Source organism: Clinocottus analis, unplaced genomic scaffold (genome assembly GCF_023055335.1).
Source record: "Clinocottus analis isolate CAN_PGR_092001 unplaced genomic scaffold, fCliAna1.0.p SCAF_7, whole genome shotgun sequence".
Classification (NCBI taxonomy): domain Eukaryota; kingdom Metazoa; phylum Chordata; class Actinopteri; order Perciformes; family Cottidae; genus Clinocottus; species Clinocottus analis.
In genome coordinates this window covers 4,266,727-4,290,410 of record NW_027176229.1, presented here as the reverse complement: position 1 = coordinate 4,290,410, position 23,684 = coordinate 4,266,727, and the positions used below count along the sequence as shown (strand labels likewise).

The window sequence follows — 23,684 nt, the reverse complement described above, 5'->3', positions numbered from 1 at the left end:
ACGGATGACCACGTGTCACTCCAGCCAAAGAGGAGGTATTGTAGCACTGTGTCTGATGGGTGTGGCGGCACTATGCGCTACACGTCCTGACCAGGGGCCCCCAGCGTCGGGGGCCCCCGGCCTCGCGGGGCGCCTCTCGCCACACGACTGGATGCCCAGTGAGGCGCAGCTCCAATTGACTTCAAGGTTAAAGGCAACATGGCTGATTATGCCGTTCATCTTCGCCACATGGGAGGAAAGGTGCTGAGGTCAAGGGGTTGACATATGGCATTTAAATAAGTGTCAATGAATTGTATTTCCCCCTGGGTTCTGGGTTTTAGTGTCTCCCAAAGACTTAAAACAACCCACTTTGTTAACCAGGAAGGTAATGGTCAACACAATGTGAGTAAACTCTGTCAGCTTGTGCGTTGTAGCTTCCTTTGAGTTCACTCTTCTGGACTTGTGAGCCGTGAACTGTAAAGAGTATTAATTCTCAAGTCTGCATAGAAACACATTTCCAACGGCACCAGCGCGGCCGTCCCTTAAGCCCTGCTTTGACACCGGGACATATGGTGGTAAAGTGGTATGGTATTAGTGTAAAGTAACCTCTGAGACGGTTGGACGGCCTCTGATCACCCCCAACAGGTTCCACGTGTTCTCATGTTTCTACCTGCTCAGCGACCTAGCTGGAATGACAGCTCCTCGGCTCAGCCCGGATGCATTCCTACGGTCTATCTCTCTCTGGTGCGTTTTGAATGTGGAAAGCTTCTTATACGTGACTTAATGCAGCCGGGGTCATTAGCATTCTCATGGGGGGTTGGGTCCCGGGAGCTCGGGGTGGGGTGCTGCTGCTGGGAGAGTGAACAAGTGGTATTAGCAGGGTGGAGCTGTGGAGAGGGTGGGTTGGGAGACTGCCTGGGGGGGTGGGGGGGAGATCAAGACCGGCTTGTCCACTGCAGGAGAGGATCCGGTGGAGGAGAGGCTGCTGGGTTCACGCAGCAGCAGCAGAGTTTAGGGTGAGGCAACGATGGCCCCCTGACCAGGAGAGGATGAAGGAAGAGAACCCACTGGAGGGTAAGACGCCTCTAGCTGTGATACAGAACATATATGAGAGGAATCGAGGCCCAGAACGGGGGATTCAGCTTTCCTACCAGGTGATTTGTGATTGGGTCCACGGTGCAGGAGGAGCCTGGAGGGGTCTACAACTTTGTTTGTCACGGTTGGGTTTTGTTTGGATGTTTGTTTGTTTTTCTCCAAATCTTCCAATTATTGGCAATATGGTAGCTTGTTATATTAATCCGGGCAATATAGGTAAACAAAACATAAAACTATGTAAGAAAAGAAAGCGCCAAATGAAGCAGCCAGTCTAGATTACAAGGTCTTGATTGAATGTGATCAGCATGTAGAAGTATTTATTCTTATTATTGGATAACCTAGCAATATATATTATTTAAATTCACCTGATGTTTCTGCTTCCCGTTTAAATGACTTACAAGAGTTTATTTACATTTATTATTAGACTTTTTAGACTTGAGAGAAGTATTTATATTCATTTACTATTCTGCGGGTCAATGGACACACAACATGGGGGTGACGTGATACCAGCGACAATGCAGTTGCGTACTCGGCCACCAGGATTCCCAAATGAATTAAAATAATCAGGAAATGACTGATCATAAAATGCCCATGGTACTATTATGAAACAGGGCTCCTACATGTTTAGCTTGTATTTATATTCCTGTCAATGTCTTCGGTTCCAGACGTGTTATGACGCATTAACATATTAACAGATAGTTAGGAGGTGTCTACAAGTCTTTCAGTACTTAATGTTGGGAGTGAAACCATTGTGAGCGTCCACGAGAGCACAAGCAGGATCAGCTGGGAATACCTGACCTCCGCATGAGGAATGTACTGAGGATCCCGGTCTGGCCTCATTGGCCCTCTGCTCAGTCCGTAACACATCGACATGTGAAACTCCAGCGTTACCATTCGGTTGCACCAAGTGCTTCAATTTGCTAATGTCTGTGTGTTTTGTCAGCTTGAACCCGTGTTTATGTTTGTGGTGCACTTTGGTCCTCCTCAGGAGGGCCAGAGGCCTGCTCCAGGCGGGGGAGGCTAATTTGGATGAGGGCTGGGAGGGGAGCAGTATTGTTGAACGGCAGCGAAAATAGGACTATCAGTTCCACTCAGATAACCCCTGGCTGTCATTGGACCTCAAGCCAAGCCGTGACCCCGGGGCTTGAACTCTGTGGTCATGTGACCAGGCTGTAAAGTGACCAGTGGCGTTGCTGGGCTCCGGCTGTGGTCAGAGAGGGACAGGCTGTCGAGGAAGAAAGAGGTTGCTGCGAGAGAACAGAGGAGTCATGAGGCAACCGGTGGCTTTTTTATGCCAAGTGTGTGCTTGAATGGGGTCCAGGCAGACTGGGAGAAGCATGAAATGGATACATGGGAAGGTAAGGGAGGCCATACTTAATTCATCCTAATCAGGCTGTGTGTGAATGGAGGAAGAGGGCTACTGCTATGGCGAGATCCAAACACCTTTTGATTAGATAGTGCAGGCTTCTTTTCTTTTCATATGTTTTAGATTGTGTCGCCAACAGTACAACACAGGTTAAGTCTTGTAATTACAATGAATGACTACAATAGTTATTTAAGAAACAGGCCATTCAGTTCCCGTTGTGCTGCTTTCAGGATCCTGTGCAGTTTGAGCAGACAGCTGTGCCTTTGCTTTCAGATGTGCTCCATTTGATGGGTTTAGTCCTTTATGCTGAGGGGAGTTAATGATTCTCAGGCCGGGATAATGAGCTGAGACGATGTAGCTGTCCACAGCAGCGCTGCCTTCAAGAGCTTTGTTTATGTGTGTCAGTGCGCCTGCATGTGTGTTGCTCTGTGTGTGTTTGATGCGATGGGAGATCAGCAGCCCAAAACTCAGAGGACCTTCATATTTAGCTAGTTTTGCTCTTTTGAGCCTCGGTGTAGTTTAACACGGGTCCGTCCCTGGTGTGTGACTGCAGTGATCTTTGTTGATGACGCTCTCCCCAAATCCCCTTCAGCTCGGCGTCCTTCATTCTGCTGATAACGGGAATCATCCTAAGTGCTGGAACAGAATAACCTTCCTTCCAGTTTGTACACTACATCCCTTGTATTGCAGGAATGTGATCCTTTTTCACTCTTAAGATGTACAAGATATAGTCCACATGGTGTCCTGGACTGCTCATCACTGCTACTTATCTCTTGGTTTATTGATTTTACAGTTCATTCCTTTTTGCTACTTTGTGAGTTTAAAGACAATACAATCATTTCTGGTAGTCCTTCCTATTTGATATTTTTCACAAAGGACTTTAGTGGAGCATGTGGAGGAACCATCTTACTGTATGGTCCCCTCCCCCTCATGTAATCCTCAGCAAGCAGCCATGTTGGTCGTGCTCCAGCTGAAGGAGGTACATTCCACACTTGTCCTGTAACACTACATCCCTTCATTTAGCAGGATGCCTCTGTTTTCAAAATGGCTGTGCGTTTTGAAAAGGGCTTCGTAATCCAGAGAAAAGAGGTTGTTTATGTGGCTGTATGTGCAGGGGAGCTGTGTGAAGATCAATAGTAACGGTGGGGGAGGTCAGGGACTCCTGTGACTCTAACGCTGGCTATAAATAGCCAATGACAGGCTCCTGGTTCCAGCCACGCATGCTCCGCTTTCCTCGTTTCACTCAAACGTCTCTTCTGCCAGCACAGCCTCGTCCAACCAACAGCACACAGAAGCCATCATGTTGCAGATCTTTGTCTTTAAGGGTGTGTTAGCCCTTCACCCTCCCCCAACACACACACACACACACACACACACACACACACACACACACACACACACACACACACACAGAGGAGGGAACTCATGATTGCAAATGTGTTTTTCTTCTTGCTGAGTCATTTTAAGGGAGCACAGGTCTGTCTCTAACGCTCTGCGTCGCGTTTGAAATGGTGGAAAAGTTTCAGCACGTTGGGCAATATCCGTGGGAGTTGACCCTGCTGCTTGCGGTCTGTGTGAAGCCCCCCAGCACAATTGAAGGGGAGACTCAGCATTCATTAACAGCACTTTTATAGGACTGTATCACAGAGCCTGGGCTGTAAAAGTCCCCACATGGTTCATATCAGCTTGTGCTGAGCCAACTTTAAAAAGCAGCTCCGGGCCTGAAGCGGTTTCTGCTGTCCTCTGAAACCGTTGTTTCATGTTCTGCAAAGAGGGAACGAGAACCATGATGTCTGACATGCACCATTTCAACAGGGTCATCTCCTTCTGTGTGAGCAACACAAAAGTAATATCACAAATGTTGCGGCACAGCATTAAACACAAGGAACCTAAGAAACTTAAAGTAGACCACTAACAGAGGGGAACAATCTTTGTTCTCATGAATATTCATCTGGTTCCACGCACCAAATTTACAATAAATAACTGGATAATATTCATTACCTCATTAAATAACAGATGGAAATAAACTGACTTTAGTCATAAAACAGTTTCATGCCGTTCTACTTTTTTTTTGATAGTTTCCTGGATAGAAAAGCACAATGTTATTTTGCTCAAAAGCTATTGTTTATTGTGCTTAACAGACAGGGCCCTAAGCCTATAGCCCGCTGGCTAAAGCTAATGGGCAACATGAGGAAGTGCTCATGTGGCGACATGCTGAGAGGAAAACCTTTCAGATGTAACTTCTTTTGCTCTACAATTCAATTTGAGGGGGAAAACACATCTTACTCAGAGTAGAAATCAAGGTATTGGTCATGAGGACTGATTACTGCGTTAGGATAAGTAAGAGATATTCAGCCCTTTTTAATAATATGATGTTTGTTATTAAATATGTGAATAATCTTTTCTGATGCAAACACAGCTGAGACAGTGAGGCAGACTCATACAGTCTTCCCACACTACTCTGTGGCTCATATTAGCATAACATTAACATGCAGCCTATCTCTGGTGTGGTATTACTCAATGCTAATGATTTAGCCTCCAAGCCTGGGTGTATATTATCAAGACGGCAATGTCTACAGGTCTCCATTGTCTCGTGGATGAGCCCAATCTGCAACTCCATGCACGTCACTTTAGAGATTAGCATCACAGTGTGGCTGCAGGAATGCTGGTCCGAGTCATGGAGGGTCTTCAGATGCCGCTGACCCTTTGTGAATGTGTTAGATGTGTGCCGTCCATGTACATACCAGTCATACTTCGAGGAGGAGGGGGGCTCCCCGCCTCCCCCCAGGTAGAAGAGATAAGTTAGAAGAAGAGATGAGGAGGGTAACAGGAGGAGAAGAATGGCTGAGTGAGGAGGGAGGGAAAGAGGGAAGGAGGAAGGGGGGGGGAGGCTGCCGAGAGCGGAAAAGTACAGCAGATTCCTCCCACCCCCGCTCCCTGTCTCAGCTGGGCCTGATTGTGATAGAAAGCCTGAGACAAAACCTGAAGAGAGAAGCCCTTCACCAGCAGGCCTTGTTGCCCTGTCAGCCACTCAAAAGGCTGCTTTACACTACACCGGCCTTTGTGTGAGCAGGGTGCGGACAAAAGGGAGATTTTGCCACGACACATCTCTGTTCTCAGCATGCTGCCGCTCACACAGGGCCAAAGGGATGCCGGGCCCTGCTTCCCACAGGAGAACCGCGACCAAGTCTCGGGACGGCACTCGTCCCATTTCTTGCCTTAGAAAAACCAATCCCCGTTTCCTCTGTGACCTTTACAGTTCCACAAGAGATGGACATCTCACCTTCATCCGCTGGGGTCCAACATCTGTCTTTGACGGGCTTAAATGCTCAATCTCCATTTCCTGCTTTGTGTTGAAGCTTGGAATGAAACCCAGCTGTGTGTGTGTGCGTGTGTGTGTGTGTGTGTGTGTGTCAGTCAGAGAGCATCGGGGGTTTCTGAACCAACGCTGAATGAGAGCAACAGAGGGTGTTCAAGATGAAGCACTGCTTTTATAACGGTTTATCTCATTACAACTCTTTAAAGATTGCAACAACATTACAGAATGATTTCCCATAATGCAGCTCACTGCATCCTTTATTAGACCCTCGCTGTGGGGTAATTGCCCCCATCTTGCAAACTCCATGAATCCAGTTTGTAACGCGGTTGTCGTTGAAAATGTCCATGCACGAGATGATGATGACGACGATGATGATGTCGGGCAAGACATCGTTCTGTTCTCCGACTTCACAAAGCCCGTCCAGGGCCACAGAGGACTTCAGGTTCCTGTTCACAGGCGGACTACCCCCCAGGACTGATAACCTGCTGGAGTCTCTTTAAAGCTCTGCTATCTTCATCTCTCAGGTTTCCTGGTCATCCTCAGCTGGCGTCTGACCAGAAGCAGCATGTAACCTCTCGAATACAATCTCATTATATTCAGATATGCGCTGACTGTTGTGGGGTTCGGCTCAACCGTATGTCTCGTTTCAAGTGATTTAAACTTCTTTCCTCTAAGACAAATGTTGCTGCGAGGTGACATTTTGTCTCCTAAATACTATTTTTATTGCGTGCTGTTATTAATTATTGTAATGTTTTCTGTAAGCACGTGTTGCGTCTCTAAAGGGGTCGGGTCACACGCTGCTGTTAGCAGACTGCCTCAGACTCCGGGTCAAACACGCGGCAGACGAAAGCTTCACCCAGTGAAACGCTGCAGGAAAGCTCATGAATATTTAACTGTCATCTGCAGGCAGGAGGAGGAGGAGTTATAGGACGTGAAGATCTGAGATCAAGTGTGTGAAGGTGTGAATCGGCCGGTTTATATGGTGGCCATGCACTTGAAAGACAGGGTGATAGATTTGGCAAATAAGCCCGAGTGCTGGCAGCTAATAGCCATTGTGTTTTTCCACAATGAAGGAAGTCAGGCGTTTCACATAGGGTGGCCACTGGAATATATGGTTTTAATGTGTTCCCTGAATTAGCTGACAAATGGCTGGCTGAGGAAATGCCTGTCATTTATTTGATCTTCCTCGTGTTTTATGATGCCAGGGTCCTTTACGTGACCTCATGCTAAGCTCTACTTACAGTACCATGTGCAGAGTGAGAAGCTTCTCAGGCTGCATGACGCTTAGCAGCTGAAAGCGACTTTGTCATTCAGCGCTAACGCGTAGACGACTCCTGAAGACGGTAATGTATTGTAACTGCTCGATGCTTTATGCTAATTGCACTTTTGCCTTAGAAGAAGAGGAGCGAGATCTACTTTCACCTGCCGGGAACATTCTCTGCGATCTGTTTGCACACCACTGCTAACGTTTCACATAATGACAAGTATCCTGTGATCTGGTGTTTCCCCGAGTGCTTCAACGCAGCAGCAGCGAGGACAGACACGCGGAGAGAAGATAATGTTAGCGGAACACTTTGAAACAGCCGTGAAGGACCAGCTAACATGGAAATGTATTGAGTTTTTTTTTTTTTATAGACCGGAGAATATTCGGTTTAGATCCTCATTCTTCTGGAATGTAGCGTTTTATGTATTCAAAACTATCTCCTCTTAAATGCTCTATTGCCTTTTTTTTTTTTTTTTTTTTAAAAGTCATAGTTGGTGATTTTGTTCAACATTTCTTTTTTCAATATTTCCATTGAAATTCGCAATCCATCCGGACGGCCATTCATGAATCAAATACTGCGACAACCCCCCCCTAAGAAGTCAGGAATCTGTGGCGGTCCCAGTGCTGTAATCCTTTCCTTTCAATGATTGGCTGAGCTACCTGCGCTCTCATTGGTCGTCACCAGAGTCGTCCACAAGCTGCTACCTTAACAGCTGTGAGTTGTATTAGTAGCCATGCTGGTTGTTTGTGTTTATCATTATACTTTAGGGGGAGGGGCTTCAGAAGACGACCTGATGGGTCCGACTGTCAGTGATGCCGACTCCCTCCAAGCTAAAAGGACTTGTACATGTTCATCTCTTTTCTAGTCATCCGACCCCTCAAAGCTCTCTAACACTACATGTCATCATTCACCCATTCATACACTGATGGGAGGAGCTACCATGCAGGTACCACCTGTCCATCAGGACTAACTGACATTCACACGTCAAAGGGAGGAGCGACCATCACCACTATCTAACATTTAAACACCGCAGGACCAGCAAAGAGAGCTATTTGGGGTTAAGTATCTTGTCCAAGGACACATCGACATGGACTGTCGGAGCCCGGGATCGAACCGCCGATCGTCTATCACTGAACCGCAGTCGGTCCAGTTGGTGACTTTTGGAGCGTAGGGCTGCGAGCTGCTTAGATTGCTGGTTTTCATTTGGATCATTGAAAAACGTACCATACTCTTGATAGTTTCTCAGTATCGGCACCCTGCCTCTCGTCATGCTGTGCCGGGGCTCTGATTTATTCCGATGTAGAGAGCGGTACATGTGGATTCTTAAAAGTGACTGATAAATATTGAAAGACAGTTAAAAAGTGTTCCATCTGAGACCAGGACTTGGTGGTGTGTCGTAGAACGAAGGTTGTTTTCTTTGATGATGATGGTTTCTCAGTTAACCGATACGTCTTTCTCAAAGACGGACTGTTCACATATTAAACTGTCATTGTAAGGAAATGGAACATTTACAAAAATAATGTAACGTATAGGAATGGGCTGTAGTCATTTATATAAGTTATTTGGTCTACAAACAATGACACCAATAAAAGTGGTGTTAAAGTTATTGGTTGAAGTGAACTCTCATGGGTCAAACTTTACAGCAATATGCGGTAATATACAATATACCGCTTCCACTCTTATCATCTGGTCGTTTTTCGAACAGCTGTGGAAGCAACGGCAACCTTCAGTGGACAGATTGATGAAGCCAGATTAATCATTGACAATGGTCCTTTAGTTTTATCTTTTGGAGTAAAACCCTCTTCAAAGGCTAGAAATGATCTGTGGAAGTAAAAAGTGATCCAGCGTGCGCCAACGATCTGCCACACTTATGAAAAGTCTTTCTTTTTAAGAAAAGCATCCTTGTTTTCATTTTTAAGAGGATGCGTGTTTGGGATCATTTTAGGTAGCTTTTGAAGTGGACCCTGAATTGTAATGTATATGGAAAAACACTTTGGAGATGAATTATTTTCGATGACTACGAATCCACATATTACTTATGAACGTGTGCTCCTTCATGAATGAACCATTTTGATTTAGATGCTCTAGTCTAGATTGATCGATTAATCCACCACAAGGTTTTGGAAAACAATGACGACCATCTCCCACCATCTTTTAGACCCAACTAGCAAACAATTAGCATGTGCTACTCTTGTAACGTTGGAACAATGTTGCTTATCTCTGCAAAGCGGTTAGTTTAGGTCCCAGCAGCAAAGATCTCTCTGACTGATGGGGCTTCCTCTCAGTGCCGTAACCTCTGTGCTGTATGGAGTTAATCACCAGAATAGTTAAAGTTTAATCCCAGGACGGCTCCCTGTGGGACGCCCCATTGTCTCCGTACACTGTGCTGCCCTGCAGTTCTGCAGGCGGCACATTTAAACCTCACACTATTTAAATGGTAATCTGTCTTTGGGCTTTAGAAGTCTTCAATTCACATTGATGATCTGGGAGAGGCTTTCTGCCACGAAACCCCCCTCCTTCTCATTACCTTTAGTACATGAGACCTGCAGGCCAGTATGAAACCCCCTCTCTGGGGGGCTTAGCTCTCAGCTCAGTCACGTGCCGCTGATGAGCTGGCCCTTTAAATCATACACACACAAAACCCCTAATCCTGCTCATTTGAATATTGAACATGTTGTAACTTTGGCCTGTTTATTGTAAAACATTAAGCCTTCTTAATCAGTGATGGGTGCCCGGGTCAACCCATCGAGCACAGGCAGGATATCAGGTCCCCTCACTTCCTGTGAGGTGAGCGGTTCCACCTCAGCTGCTCCATCGGCGCTTCAACTAGTTCAACAGACACACTCGTCCCACGTTCTTTCCTCAGTTGGAGACGTGTTAGGTGTTGCATCCGTGGCGCTGGCCACAGCTGACTTGAAGACTTGGACGGTCTTGAATTAAAGAACACTGTACCAACCTTTTTTCACTGTTTTTTCATTGTTTGGATTAATGAGAAATCCGCTGATAACATGTTCAATGTAAGTATAATCATCAAAGCAGCACCACAATCTACCCACCATGCACTACCTCGGCTAGTACCTCCACCTACAGCCTCGCTCTACTCACTGAGAAGGAAACCTGCTCGTCTGCCTCCACTATTGACTCCTAACCGCAGAAGCCCACAGCAGGACAAAGGTCCCGTGTGAGCCGGTTGGTGCATTACTGAAGCAGATGTCCAGGTTAAGCTCCAGCTCAGCAGCCTCAGACCTCTGATGTCGGCTCCATGCTCTCTATGAAGTGTTCCTCGCGCCTACAGCTCTACATCCAGCGCCCAGCTGGTCTGCAGGAGGGTGTTGCTGGGCTCAACTCTTACATAATCCCTTGTATACAACGACACAGCAACACTTCTGGCGGTTTAAAAGCTACATGTGTGGTGTTACGATGGGGCTGATGTTGCATTATAAATGGACTGTTGATGAGGAATCCACCGTAATGACGTCTTCAGAGGGGAATGGGGCCATTTAGGGCCCTTGTCACCCTGAGCATTGGTGGCTTCTGACCCCTCACCATGTCTCCTTGAGCCTCTCTTTGTCGTCCCATATGTTCACTTGTGGTGACCAGCTGAACCAAAACACTTTCTCCTTGTTTGATTTGAAAATGTTTTTAAGGCCTTAAGGGGCAAAGTGGTCCAGTCATCACAATATTTCTTTCTTTCTTTTCTATGTCGTCAATCATCTCATGACCATTCAGATGTATCCTGCAATGCCTTGTGGGAGTCCTCACTGGCATTGAATCCGTCAGAATGTTGAAGGAAACAAAAAAACATGATTGTCAAACTCAATTTGAGGGGAAACAAAAATCAAAATCGATGCAGTAGAACTAAAGATATCATCTTTTTATATTAGTCTGTGTTAAAACCTGCATGGCTCCTCCATAACCCACAATGCAACCCGACTGCTGACAGCTGTGCCAGTGATCTGGGTGTGAAATGCAACTGATGAATGAATTCATACAAAGAAAAAACTTAAAAACTGAAGAATCCTAATCTGTATGTAATATCTAAAATGAAGGATTACATTGACTTTCTTCTATCGTCCATCTCATTGTTGGTGTATTGATTGTTATCTTCGGCATGTTTCATGGTGGAGCAGGGATCATTGAATGGATCCTAACAGTGTCACAGCCAGATGCAGCTCTCCATCCACCAACAGAAGCGCTGACGTAATCGATAGAAAAGACTTCGCTTCACTGGGATGGCTGTTGCCAACAGATACTTTGCAAAGCTCAGATCTGAAGCTCTTCCTACTTCACGTAAACGCTGCGTCCTCAGAGACATGACGAACCCTCCATGCCCATCAGTCCTGGACCCTGATTAGCAGCAGGCCACAGTGTGTGTGTGAGAGAGAGAGATAGTCCTCAGTGAGTTTGGTGATGTGTGTTATGGAGCCTGGAGGTAGACGTGGATTAAGAGAAGCTTTTCTTCAGTTGTGTGTGGTACGGTTTGAGAGCACCTTCCTGGTGAGTAAAGTGTGTTCAAGAGGAGGTCGTCTCTCTGATCCTCTCCGCTGTCACATGTCTGATCCAAACGTCTTAGGAATCAGCTTCTCAGACTGCAGACTTTTTCTTCTGCTGCTGTTTTAATGACTCGTTCTTTCATGGTCGGCATGATGAACCATCCAGTGTCATTTCTACTTATTACAATAATAATACTGTAATATTGTTGTTCCACACAGCGCTGCCCTCCTCATTTATTCCTGTCCTACCAATCTTTCACAGTTTGGGCTGATCAACAGAAAGTGTGTGTGCTCTTCAAGGAAGCAGAAGGTGTGTGTGTGAGCAGAGGCTGCTGTAGGCCTTCACCTGCTAGTTACAGATGACTCATTTCAATCGTAGCTGGTTCACCTGATAGGTGCCGATCCATCCGTCTTCAAGCACCCTGAATATGCTCCGTGAGAGTAAACGGTCCCCTCGGTCTCTTCCTGTGAGAGAAGCGAGCGCCGCTGTGGTTTTACTTGCTGCTGCTGAACAAAAGAAGACGTCCGCTGCCTGTTACACCTCCACTTTCACAAAATGAGAGTTGGGGCTTAGGAATCCTCTTGGATTAGCCAGCGCCTGTGCTTAAGCCCCCGCCGCCCCCATGATCTCAATTAAAATGTTTGCCTCCAGCGAGGTTTTTTTTTTGCTCCCACTTCATATGTTTCCACGCAGCAGAAGAGTTAGCGTGACGCGGTGGGTGGAACTGCTTCTAAACGCCTCCCTCTCCTTCCTGTGCAGATGATCCGGCTGACCAGCGTACTTGCCTTATCTGTGGAGACCGCGCCACCGGCCTGCACTATGGCATCATCTCCTGCGAGGGCTGCAAGGGCTTCTTCAAGCGCAGCATCTGCAACAAGCGCGTGTACCGCTGCAGCCGCGACAAGAACTGCGAGATGTCGCGCAAGCAGCGCAACCGCTGCCAGTACTGCCGGCTGCTCAAGTGTCTGCAGATGGGGATGAACCGCAAAGGTGAAGTGTGGACGCGTCGCGTGGAGTTTAACCCTGTAACTGACACACAAGTAACCTCTTGAAGTACACGTTCGGCCATCTGTATGAAGAGCATTCAGAGACTAGAGGGCCCAAATAAATGTGTTTATCGACATCACCGTAAAACCTTTCCGGTTAATTACTTGCATTGAGACAATCCTTTTTGTGTCTTTTTAAATGTTTACATATGTAATTGAGTCCTTTCTGATGCTAACTTGTGGTAAATTTCGGAGAAATCTACAGATGCAAAAGCTAGTGAAACCTAAATGTGCAATGTCCTCAACTCCTTTCCAGATATTATACACTTACTAAACTAAAGAGTCACAGACAACAACAACGTCTTATATGATGCAGTCAGTCTCCTCGTACTGCAGAGAGCTCTGCTAAAGTGGAACAATTGGGATTAAATCGGTCTTTGTTGAGTATAATATACATTTAAATAAAGAAAGATTTGTTAGCTATACCTCATTTACAATTTATAGACCATTTTACCACATTGAAGTCTATGAAAAACTATTACTAACCTGTCAGACTTTTGCTAATTGACATCAATCTGAACTAAATCAGCAGCTGTTTTTCTTTTTACATGGAAACATGTACTATACATGTCAGGGTGTAAGGACCCTGCAGCCTAACGTCCCACTCGTCTTACTGGTACAATGCTGCCTCCCAGTGGACGACACATGTAATGACCCCTCAGTGCTCCTGCAGCTCGTTGAGATGTTTGCTCTCCATGCTGTCATCACAGCAAGCTGCTTCTTACACGTGAGGATCTTTAATCAAATGACAACCAGGGAGTATAACAACATCTGCCTGCAGACAGAAACTGGACCAGTTTGAACAAAATCCTCACATAAAAACCTGACGCGTTTCAGCCACTAGGTAGCGCTCTGATACTAATCCTGAATCGCGCTCATGAACAACATGCAAATTGAGATTCCTGATCTTTCTTTTCTGCCATGTAGCAATCAGGGAGGATGGCATGCCAGGAGGGAGGAACAAAAGCATCGGGCCAGTTCAGGTAAATCACCGGCGACATGTTGAACATCAGAATAGCAGAAATGTTGTTTTGGCGACCTTCGCTGACCTTCCGCCAGCTCCGAGTCCCTCTATACATATTACTGCGGCTCAGTTCCACAGTTAGCTCGCTGACCGTGAATGCATTCAGAAAACGTCCGCTTCCATGAAAAGACTGCTTTATTTCTAAACCCTAATGAAAGGAGCACCTCTTTGTCATTAATGGGGAATGAATGGCGGTTTCAGTATGTGGTGAATTGATAGAAATGAAAGTGAGTTGACCCCAACAAGAGATCCACGGCACCACATCTTCTGGCATGCTAATGCCTTTCAAAATGACTTTTATGTGTTCTCTCACTTCACGGACCGCCACGGATTCTATTATTTTAGGTGTGTGAGACACACGCACACGCACACGCGCGTTGTATCACTCCCTGTATCACTGCGTGTTTGCGTCCTTGCTCCTCAACGTTCCATTGAAAAGCAGCGAGGTGCTAATCAACTGAACTGAGAGGCACAGTGCTCCTGGTCACACGAGGAGGTGCCGTAAGCTCCAAAAACAAGCCCGCATCCTTTGTGTGTGTGTGTGTGTGTGTGTGTTTAGATCACAGAGGAGGAGATCGAGCGCATCATGTCGGGGCAGGAGTTCAAGGAGGACGCTCCAGAGCACACCTGGGGCACCAACGGCGACAGCGACCACAGCTCCCCGAGCAACGGAGCCTCGGAGGGCAACCAGCCGTCGCCCGCCTCCACGCTGTCATCCAAGTGAGTTGTTCATCTCTCCACTCAGCGCTCAGCGCCGGCACTCGGGCCATCATTGAGATAATGAGCCGGCCCTGACAGTCTAACACCTCGTTCCCATCTCAGTGAGACGTTAGTTAAGGTATTCATCAGCAGAAGAATGCCTGAATGTGCTGCTCCTCCGGCGCGGGGATGATGGCGAACACAAAGAACGCGCTGCACTATCTGCTGTTCTTGCTATGGAGACCAGCGCATTGTCTATCTGCACTCATCAAGGACAAATATTGTCTAGCTACTCGCAAGACTGTATTTATTTTAGTCTCATTATCACCTCACCACACAGCCTGATAGCTATTCAGAGGAATGCTTGTTTTATCAAAAGCAATCAGAGCAGCAGCAGGATGCCTGAGCGGTGTGGGCTCTGCAATGCAGGTTACGAAGCACAAAGTCTACACTCAAATATCGCAAATATTGTTAATAGTAACAAACATTCGGGCTCCACCAAAAGGTTAAAGCTTGGGACGTGTTGGACTAACGGGCTTAGCCTAGCTTAGCACAGACACTGGACGCACAGACATGAAAGGTAAGTGTATTTCCAAGATGTCAGAGTATTCTCTTAATATAAAAAATGTAAAGGACTTAAGTCCCCTCTATGGCGACACTTTGTGTTCCTCAGTCGCTCTGTGGAGATGAACGGCTACACGGCGGCCCTCAGGGACCAGTACATCAACACCTCCATGTCCACACACTACCAGCTGCTGCCTCACCTGTTCAGCTACGCCGCGCAGTCCGGCCTGCTGGCCCCGCAGCCCCGCAGCCTCTACCCGCAGTCCCACCCGCTGGTGCTGCAGCTGGTGGCCGCTGAGGACCTGGCCCCTCTGGCCACGCCCATGCTGATAGAAGACGGGTGAGTCCGTAGCCAATTGTTACTGTTATGGTGGAGGATGAAGTCACGCTGCCAGAGGGAGGAAGCAGCTGCGAGGTCTGTGTGACTTAATAACCATAACAACCATTGAGCTCAGGCTGTGGTGTTACACGGCGGTATTGTGCTCACAACCCCGTCTCACCGGAGCTCTCGTGCTGCAGGTACAAAGTGACCCAGGTGGAGCTCTTTGCCCTGCTGTGTCGTCTGGCGGACGAGCTGCTCTTCCGCCAGATCTCCTGGATCAAGAAGCTGCCGTTCTTCTGCGAGCTCTCCATAGAGGACTACACCTGCCTGCTGAGCTCCACCTGGCAGGAGCTCATCCTGCTCTCCTGCCTCACCATCTACAGCGCCCAGATATTCGGAGACCTGGCCGACGTCACCGCCAAGTACACGCCGTCTGACGACGAGCTGCAGGGGTGAGTGGGAGGACTCCCAGAGCGACCGGCTGTGTGACGGTACTGGAGGGCCTTCAGGATCACTATCTGATGCAATGTGTGCTACTCTCAGATCAATGGAGCGTGTTAGCATCATCAGCTCTTTGTTTGCTTTCATGCCCCAAGATGCAACAGTGATGGAAACTACACAAGAGGAACAGGGATGTTCAGACTGTGACGTAAATACAAATACGTTTGAAAGTGTGGTCACGATAATGATATATAAATGATGGTGTTGACATTAATGTATTAACCGGATGTTACAGCTTAAACCAGAAGCAACGCTCATGTTGCTCTGTGCTCTTGAACGCCGAGCAGATGAAGAGGAAACGCACAAAAGCAGCGCACTGAATGCTCATTGAAAATGATTTTCTGTCGGATCACAAAACAAAGAGCGGACTAACATAATCCAGAAAACCAACAATGTGTTAGCCAGCCACAGTTATGCCTGTCATCTGCATTTTGGAGGCATGTTGGTAATGTCTCCCCTCTTGTGGAAGCCATCCTACCTCATCCTCCATGTTCCTCACTGTAACAACACTCCTTTTGGAAATGCGAGACGTTCCCCTCTGTAGGTTTGATGGTTCTCCTCACCACAGCGGGTCTTGTTGGAGCCGGGCCAGGCCGGTGGGCCGTGAACAGGAGGCCTCCTCTGGACGGAGCTGTGGCTAGCACCGTCTGCCATGTGAAGTACACGCATGCAGAAAAGGATGCGTGGGGCTTCTGCTCAGTGTAAATCAGGAGGGCATTATCTGACCTCATGACACACATTCCCCTAATATACGGTGCCGTTCTGCTGCTTCGGCCTATGTGCCGGTAGTTTAGGAGGCGCGTGTGATTTACAGTGACAGCATGAAGTTGGCGAGGGAGATTGTAAGCGTGAGAGACGGGGAACTCTTTGATGAGTGGAATTAAAATGTGTGAATCTTTCAGAAAGCGGTGGGATTAGCGAGACGTTTGCTAAGCACTTTTTAGACGTGACGTATTCCCTCCCGAATGTTTGCCTTGTTCATTGAAGCAGGGAAGCTTAAGATAATGGGGCTTCAGGGGGTTTCATCTTTTGACAGTGGATTTTAATGTGAACATGAGGACAGCAGACTCCAACTCTGCTTCAACACTCTGAACACATTATTGTACAAAGTTTTTCACCACTTCATCTTCCCAGTGTTCTTGACCTGCCTGTGTCTGATTCCTCAGCTTCAGTGAAGATGGTATGGAGGTGATGGAGAGGTTGATATATCTGTTTCGCAAGTTCCACCAGTTGAAGATCAGCAATGAGGAGTACGCCTGCATGAAGGCCATCAACTTCCTCAACCAAGGTAACGAGTCCTGCCCTGCCGCCTGAGCTAACGCTAACGCTAACCCTTAAGCCTGTGGCACCCCTCATCCTGCTCTCCTTGTGTCCCTGCAGATATCAGAGGACTGTCCAACACCTCCCAGCTGGAGCAGCTCAACAAGCGCTACTGGTACGTGTGCCAGGACTACACGGAGTACAAGTACCCGCACCAGCCCAAACGCTTCCCTGAGATCATGATGTGTCTCCCGGAGATCCGCTGCATTGCAGGTAAGACCGCCAAGTGGTGTGTAGTGTAGTGTGTGGTGTGCGTGGTGCGTGACATGTAGTATTACGTCGTGTGGAGCAGTATTCGGTGTGTATTACGTTATGTGTAGCGCGTGTTGTGTGTAGTGCGAAGTGTTTGACTTGTAGTATTACGTGGTGTGTAGTTTGTGGTGTGTAGTGATGCTGCAGGCTTGAGACATGTATTCCTGCTGTGCATGTAAGATATTGTTCTTTGTTCTTAGGCTGAGTTGAAGCCAGCAAAGACTCAACTAATCTCAGTTCTCATCAAAGTTGAACAAGACTAGGTTTCAAATGAATAAATCCTGACTTGAAATGAAGCCGAGCTGTTACATCGTTAAAAACTCATCTCCGTAATCCGAGTTGGGACCTGAGTGAAGTTATGATATGAATCGCTGCATCACCACTAAGGGAGTAAATGTGTAAATGGCCGTCAGAGAGGCTCGGCTAGGCAAAGCTAACCCCGGAGTCCAAGCTAAGCTAACCCTAACTTGCTTGCAGGGAAGCTGGTGAACGTCCCTCTGGAGCAGCTCCCCCTCTTGTTCAAAGCAGTCTTGCACTCCTGCAAATCCAGCGTGACCACCTACAGGACCGGCCCGTCGCCCTGCGTGACCGCCTCCTCCGGAAACTAGACCCCCCCCCGACCTCCGGAGTCGAGGGACTGGTCTCCCCTCTAGTGAATGTGACAAGCAGCTAGTTTGTTTTTGTAACTTTTTTCTTTATATATTTATTACACGACAGAGCTGAATGTATGCTGATTTACACTGTGCACATGCTTCTGTACAAAACAAATGCTCGTAGATGCATTGGTCTTTGGAGTTTACAAGTGTGTATCCAGTTTGCTCAATGTGTCAGTGTTGCTATTGTTAGAGCTAGACTTTAAAAGAGTTTATTTTATTCAGACGGGGGCGGAGAGACACGTGACGAGTGTTTTGAGACTACCTCAGGAAAATGTTGTTGCTATTTTCAGGTACCTTTTTTCTTTCTGTTAAATGAAGAGTTGCCCAGTATAAAACCAGATCCCAGTGGCTGCCTTGGCCCTCAATCACAGACTGAATGTTCAAAGAAGCTGCATAAATCAAAAAAAAAGTGTAAAAATCAGTGTTTCGTTGCACTGAAATTGCAAAATGCAGCTACTTCACGTACATGACTCTCAGACGTCCTGCTAACGGGAGGCGGTCTTGTCAGTTAAACATTCCAGGGGTTAAGGCGACAGTTGTTGGATTTGTGGGAACTTCATTGAAAAAAAAGGAGCTTACGGGTATTTTTTACAATCATAGACTGGGGGATGTAAGGCTTAATTGCAGGGGAAAGGGAGGATAGCTAGGTTTGGTGTTTTACTTTTTATTGCTTTTCTTTTTTGACCAAAGTGTTATGCAATGCTTTTTTCAAACACCCATTGATGGGTAAGAGGGGCTGATAGCTCCCCAAAGAAGTTTCTTATCAATGAAGGATCAGGATAAGAAACGAATCAATCTGAGTCCGGGGGGGTGGGGGGAACCCCTGCTGGACAGACCAGTACGTTGTAAATGCTGCTAAACGTGCACACAGGCTCGTGCACACGTATACACACGGAGCAGATGTGGTGATGGATGTTCCCTCTGCTTCCTGTTTGTTTGGGCTCTGCCGCCTTCAGTGCCAGGACCTCGATGCAGCGTTAGTCTGCTCTCAACACACTCGCCTACATGCAAGGTCCGCCACGCGTCCTTGCTTAGTTTAAGATGAGACATGACACCTCGCGTTGTTCAATTTATTCAGAAGAAAACCAGAAAGACATTGCCTGGTGTTTTTGAACAATTTTAATGGGTCAAAAAGATATAGATGACCGACTAGAACCAAAGTGGAACCGACAACCACCGGATTCCAGTCTGAACCGGTTCCTGCAGACCGAGTCCACAAACCGTGCTCACGCTCCGGTTCATTGGAGCTTCTGTTGGCTCGTCCGGCTTCAACGCAGTTTGGGAAACCAGATTAAAACCAACTTGCCCTTCAAACGTTTCCTGGGCCAGTTCAGGACAGTTTTAGAGGAACTTACTCTGTTTTCCGGTCTTGTCAGGTCCAATCAAAACTTTGCACAGACCCGAGACCCGTAGCAGTTTAAGTGGGACCGGTTCCAGATCCAAAGGACTCTAGAAAGTGTGGACCTGAGACCGGGTTCAGCTCTGGTCCTCACTGGGCTCTGGGCCTAACTGACCTAACGATTATTTCTTTCCTGAACCGGCTAACGGAGAGTGTGCGGATCACATAAAGGGATGCGTCCAGGGCCACGTCTCAATGAGTTTAGATGTAGGAGACTTGGTTTGTGCCCCCCCCCTCTGTGACAGATGTGCACATTGTTTAGAAGAAGCCATAGAAACTTTGTTGATGAAGTATGAGATCGCTCGAAGTGTCTTTCTTGGGCTCCTCGAGGCTTTTTGCCGTTCCATGACGTACGGACAATTTGAAATGCAGACACAATGCAGTCCTCGCAACGACTCTCTTTTTTGCACACAGCGGTGAGGTTCAGAGACCTTGACCTTTGACCTCGGCCACTGCCCACCCAGTGTGTTCCTCTCTCTCAGGTCCCTGCCGACCTGAATCTAAACAGGGTAAAGTGAGTGTTATGTATTGCATTCAGGAGTTCCTCGGCGACCATGCTGACGTACTCGTAGTATTAGTAGACGTAGGTTCCAGGACATCGTAGGTCCTCCGTAGAAGTGTTTTTCTTTTCTACTTTATTTCTCTCAACCATTCAGTGGAATGTAGTCTGAAGATGAGATGCGGGCGTTTCCATCAGCTCTGCGTGCGCAGCCTTAACGCAGTGCTCTTCTTTCAAATGTTTCACTTTTCATCTTTTAATTTTTATACGTTTTCATGTACCTTTGTAGTTATGATGTGAATGTTTTGTTTTTTCACATATCCATTGTCTTTTTTTTTGGGGAGTGGGGGGGTGAAGAGGACCCCGATCATTTTTCTAAGCTTTGAATTAATATTTTTTTTGGACTTGATTTTTATTAACTCATTCCCTCGTCCACCGTGTTTTATGGAAAACTGTGTTATTCCGGTGATGTCAGCCACGTTTTATATGGACAACACTGACAATTCAGAGCCTTTCTGTATTATCATTTGAATCATTTTACAATGCAAATGTGACGCCTTGGAGCCTTTTGTGCTTCTCAAGCTGAATGCAATGACTCATTTTCTACCACCAGATTCTGAGAGCAGCGTGTGCAGAGAATATTGTCTCTCTCATTTCTGAAAATATGCATCATTCATCACACAGGCTTCTGAGGTTAAAGGGAAACGTCAGCTAAGTTACAATAGTTCTCACTTACCGAGCAGTGAAGCTTTTGGTTTTATCTGTCCAGGTTTCAAAATTCCTGCCACCGCCCCAAAACCAGGGAGGGGAAAGGAATTTAGTCAGTTTTGCTTTGGACCTCAAAATCTAAGCAGATAAAACCACAAACGTTGAACAGCCAGGTAGAGCTGCAGGTAAGTGAGACGTGTGTTTTTAACATTTTAACGAAACCCTTAAAACCACATAATCTCAGGGATATGTACTATTATGCAACACAAGTCTGAGTGATGTGATGCATCATTAAAAGGAAACCCCCTTAAATTCCTCCACCACTGCAGAGGAACGGCTACAAACGAGTTTCAGGGATTCTTCTCAAAATAATTCTCAGCAAAGGCCATTTTTGGACCAATGTTTACGTTTCTCACCTGTTTGTCCAGCAAGCGTGCGGCGCTCCTGTGAAGTGAAGCAGAGGAGTTCAGGGTGGCCGACAACAAAGTCACTGCAGGAATGCACCGCACATCAGACGGCTGAGATCTGACAGTGGAAGAGGATCTGAGGGGTTTCTTTTTAATGTAGCAGCAACACAACATCCCACCAGCTACCTCACTGCCACTGCGCTGACTTCCTGTCACATTTTGATACAGGTGCTGAAGAAAGTCTTTTTATTTTTCTGTGTTTTGTATTTCCTTTTGCAGACAAGGGATATGTTTTACATTTGCAATTTCTGTACCGAAACTACCTTTTTATTTGTCATCCTGTTACTTTTCTTTCAATAGAAGATTTTTCTTGTTTAATTTATTGGTTTCATTGCACCAATGTTCTGTTATTTTGTGTCCGTTACGACTCGGTGACCTCAGATTGACCTTGTTTGTTCCTCTTTGTTTACCGTGTGCCTCATGATGCTCTACCTCACACCCGCCTGGTGGTCCAGGATGTGACTCACTGAACACGTACCTCTCCCTTCAGGGATCCTCTACCTCCTTTTTGTTGTTGCTTTGTTTCAAGTTAAACTAGAGTTATCTTTTATTTCACTTCTGCTCTGTTACGAGTCCAATACAACGATGAAAGAATGTCAATGACAGTCAGCGAACCGATTACAGAGTCACGTGATGCGTTCTCGCTGCAGTTAACCAGTGCTTTGTTTTCCCCTGTTGACCTTTTCGGGACTCCGTCTCGTTATCTCGTGAATGGCTGTTTCCGTGTTCTCTACATTCACCACTTTGTTGTATGACGCCGTCTCTCCATTGTGCTCCCTGACGGTTGAAGGTAACAGCGCATCTGTCACATCAGCCTCGTGATGGATTATCAGCCGGAGGATGTCGTTGCGGTGAGCGTGGCCTCTCCTTGTGTTCAACGTGACGCCGCGGCCGACTCCTGCGGTGGTCACTGGGGTTGGACTCGGACGGCGTTTTTGAACAGACGCTGCCAGCCTTACTTCCTGATATGGAACGGCAATGACACCAACAGTGGAAATCTGCCTTTGAACTTATTTGCATACTTACAAAAACAAGATCCAGGTTGTAAAAAGAAAACATCATGGGGGGGGAAAAAAAAGGAGAAACCATTCAACCAAGTTAAGTGGATGGTTTTCAGGCCGCCACTAAATCTTAAAGGCCTTTAGGGAATTTGGTTATGTTGGGTTATGGGTCATATCTATGGCTATTATTGTTATGTGTTATGATGAGAGCATGGCTGTACACCTAAGAACAAATACATGAGGTTGACTACCTTCCACTGGTTTAGAACAGTCTACACACCTACTACACACACGAGAACCTGATCCTGATGGATTACTCACACCAGAGTTAAGCAGGCCGTGCAGCGGCAGCATCCTGGCCTGTAAAAGGCCGAGCAGCCTCCGAGTCCCGCCCCCAGCCCTGTCACTGCTCGGACCCCGGAGAGAGGAGATCCGGAGCACACGCTCGCGGAGAGAGTTTGAAACGCAGCGCAGCAACAGACGTGTCGTTGAGCTTCGGATCAAACACTCTTAACCGTAACCGCGTGCTGCGCCATCCCGCCACAGCCGGCGCCACGGGAAGCCGCGGCACGAGACCAGATGGTGGAGGCAAAAACGAGTAGAAACATCTCGACTCATCTCAGGAAAAGAAATAGATTCACGCGGTCGGCCGTACACGGACGCTTGAATGCTGAAATGTGTTTTCTTCACAAATCTCTTGTCTGCTCTTGTTACTTTAACTACCTGTGAAGAATGTGATCATTACGTGTTTAAAGCATGTTTAGAATGTGTTAGGACTTGAAACCAAATAAATGTGAACGTTATGCAAGTGTGCACGGGCCGGCCTCCGTTCTTTACACTCGGTCGCTGTTCATAGAAAGTGATGTGACGATGCTGAGCTCACCGTGGACGCCATCGTCCCTGACCCGCCGCTCGGCCACGCGGCAGAAAGGTCCACTCGAGAGGATTCAAATGAGTACTTGGCGACAAGAATAAGAAGTTGCTGTGTTCAACACAATGTACACATTGCACAAATACATATTACACGTCGGAGGACCTCGCGAAAGAAATCTGGAGCATATTCTTTCAATATGCTGCCGTGTTCCTGATAGGAAATCACTGTCAATAGTTCATTCCTCTTGCCAACAAGTCCTTCAGACAGACGCTGAATGTATGAACGCGTATTCAAAGCCCGATACGTCTTCTTCCCCCGTGCCATAGAGCTCCACTGTCATCCAAAAACTAAACGACCTACACTGGTGAAAGATATTCGCACTCGCATGGACACACAAACCTGTGGACAAAGTAAAGAGGGGCGTCGGGTTTCCACTCGGCCCTGGGTCAAGGCCAGGACTATCAGAGCCACGGGATTCAATTAATATCACTTTGCTTTCAGATAATATTATTTATTTTAAAGTGACTAATGATGACACTAACAGACGCTGTGACGCATGGCCACGTTGACCCCTACTGGAGAAGGAGTTTGGTAAAGACCTTTATTTGGGTTGTTGCTGAGTTAGAGGACAATATGGATGATACTTTCATAGACTTTCAGTGTCCGATAAGTAAGTGCCTGTCCTGTACAAGCGCAGCGGGACATTTCTACACTCTAACCACGTCCAATGTCTTCACTCAATCGATGAGCTTCAAGGATTTTACAACCCGGGGAGCGACGCACATGTGAAATACTCTGCTGCGAATATTACGCAACCAACGCAACTTTCTTCGA

At 46.9% G+C, this 23,684-nt stretch overlaps 1 protein-coding gene across 1 annotated transcript in view; it reads left to right on the top strand.

Moving 5' to 3' along the window:
- The window catches only part of nr6a1a (nuclear receptor subfamily 6, group A, member 1a), a 72,363-nt gene extending 49,619 nt beyond the window's left edge, over positions 1–22,744 (top strand). The window contains exons 3-10 of the mRNA XM_068566710.1: positions 12,278–12,508; positions 13,492–13,547; positions 14,148–14,308; positions 14,961–15,191; positions 15,371–15,625; positions 16,841–16,962; positions 17,055–17,207; positions 17,724–22,744. Coding sequence (XP_068422811.1) covers positions 12,278–12,508; positions 13,492–13,547; positions 14,148–14,308; positions 14,961–15,191; positions 15,371–15,625; positions 16,841–16,962; positions 17,055–17,207; positions 17,724–17,854 — 1,340 coding nt within the window. The 3' untranslated portion in view covers positions 17,855–22,744. The remainder of the gene's footprint in view (positions 1–12,277; positions 12,509–13,491; positions 13,548–14,147; positions 14,309–14,960; positions 15,192–15,370; positions 15,626–16,840; positions 16,963–17,054; positions 17,208–17,723) is intronic.
- Positions 22,745–23,684: the final 940 nt, after the last annotated feature.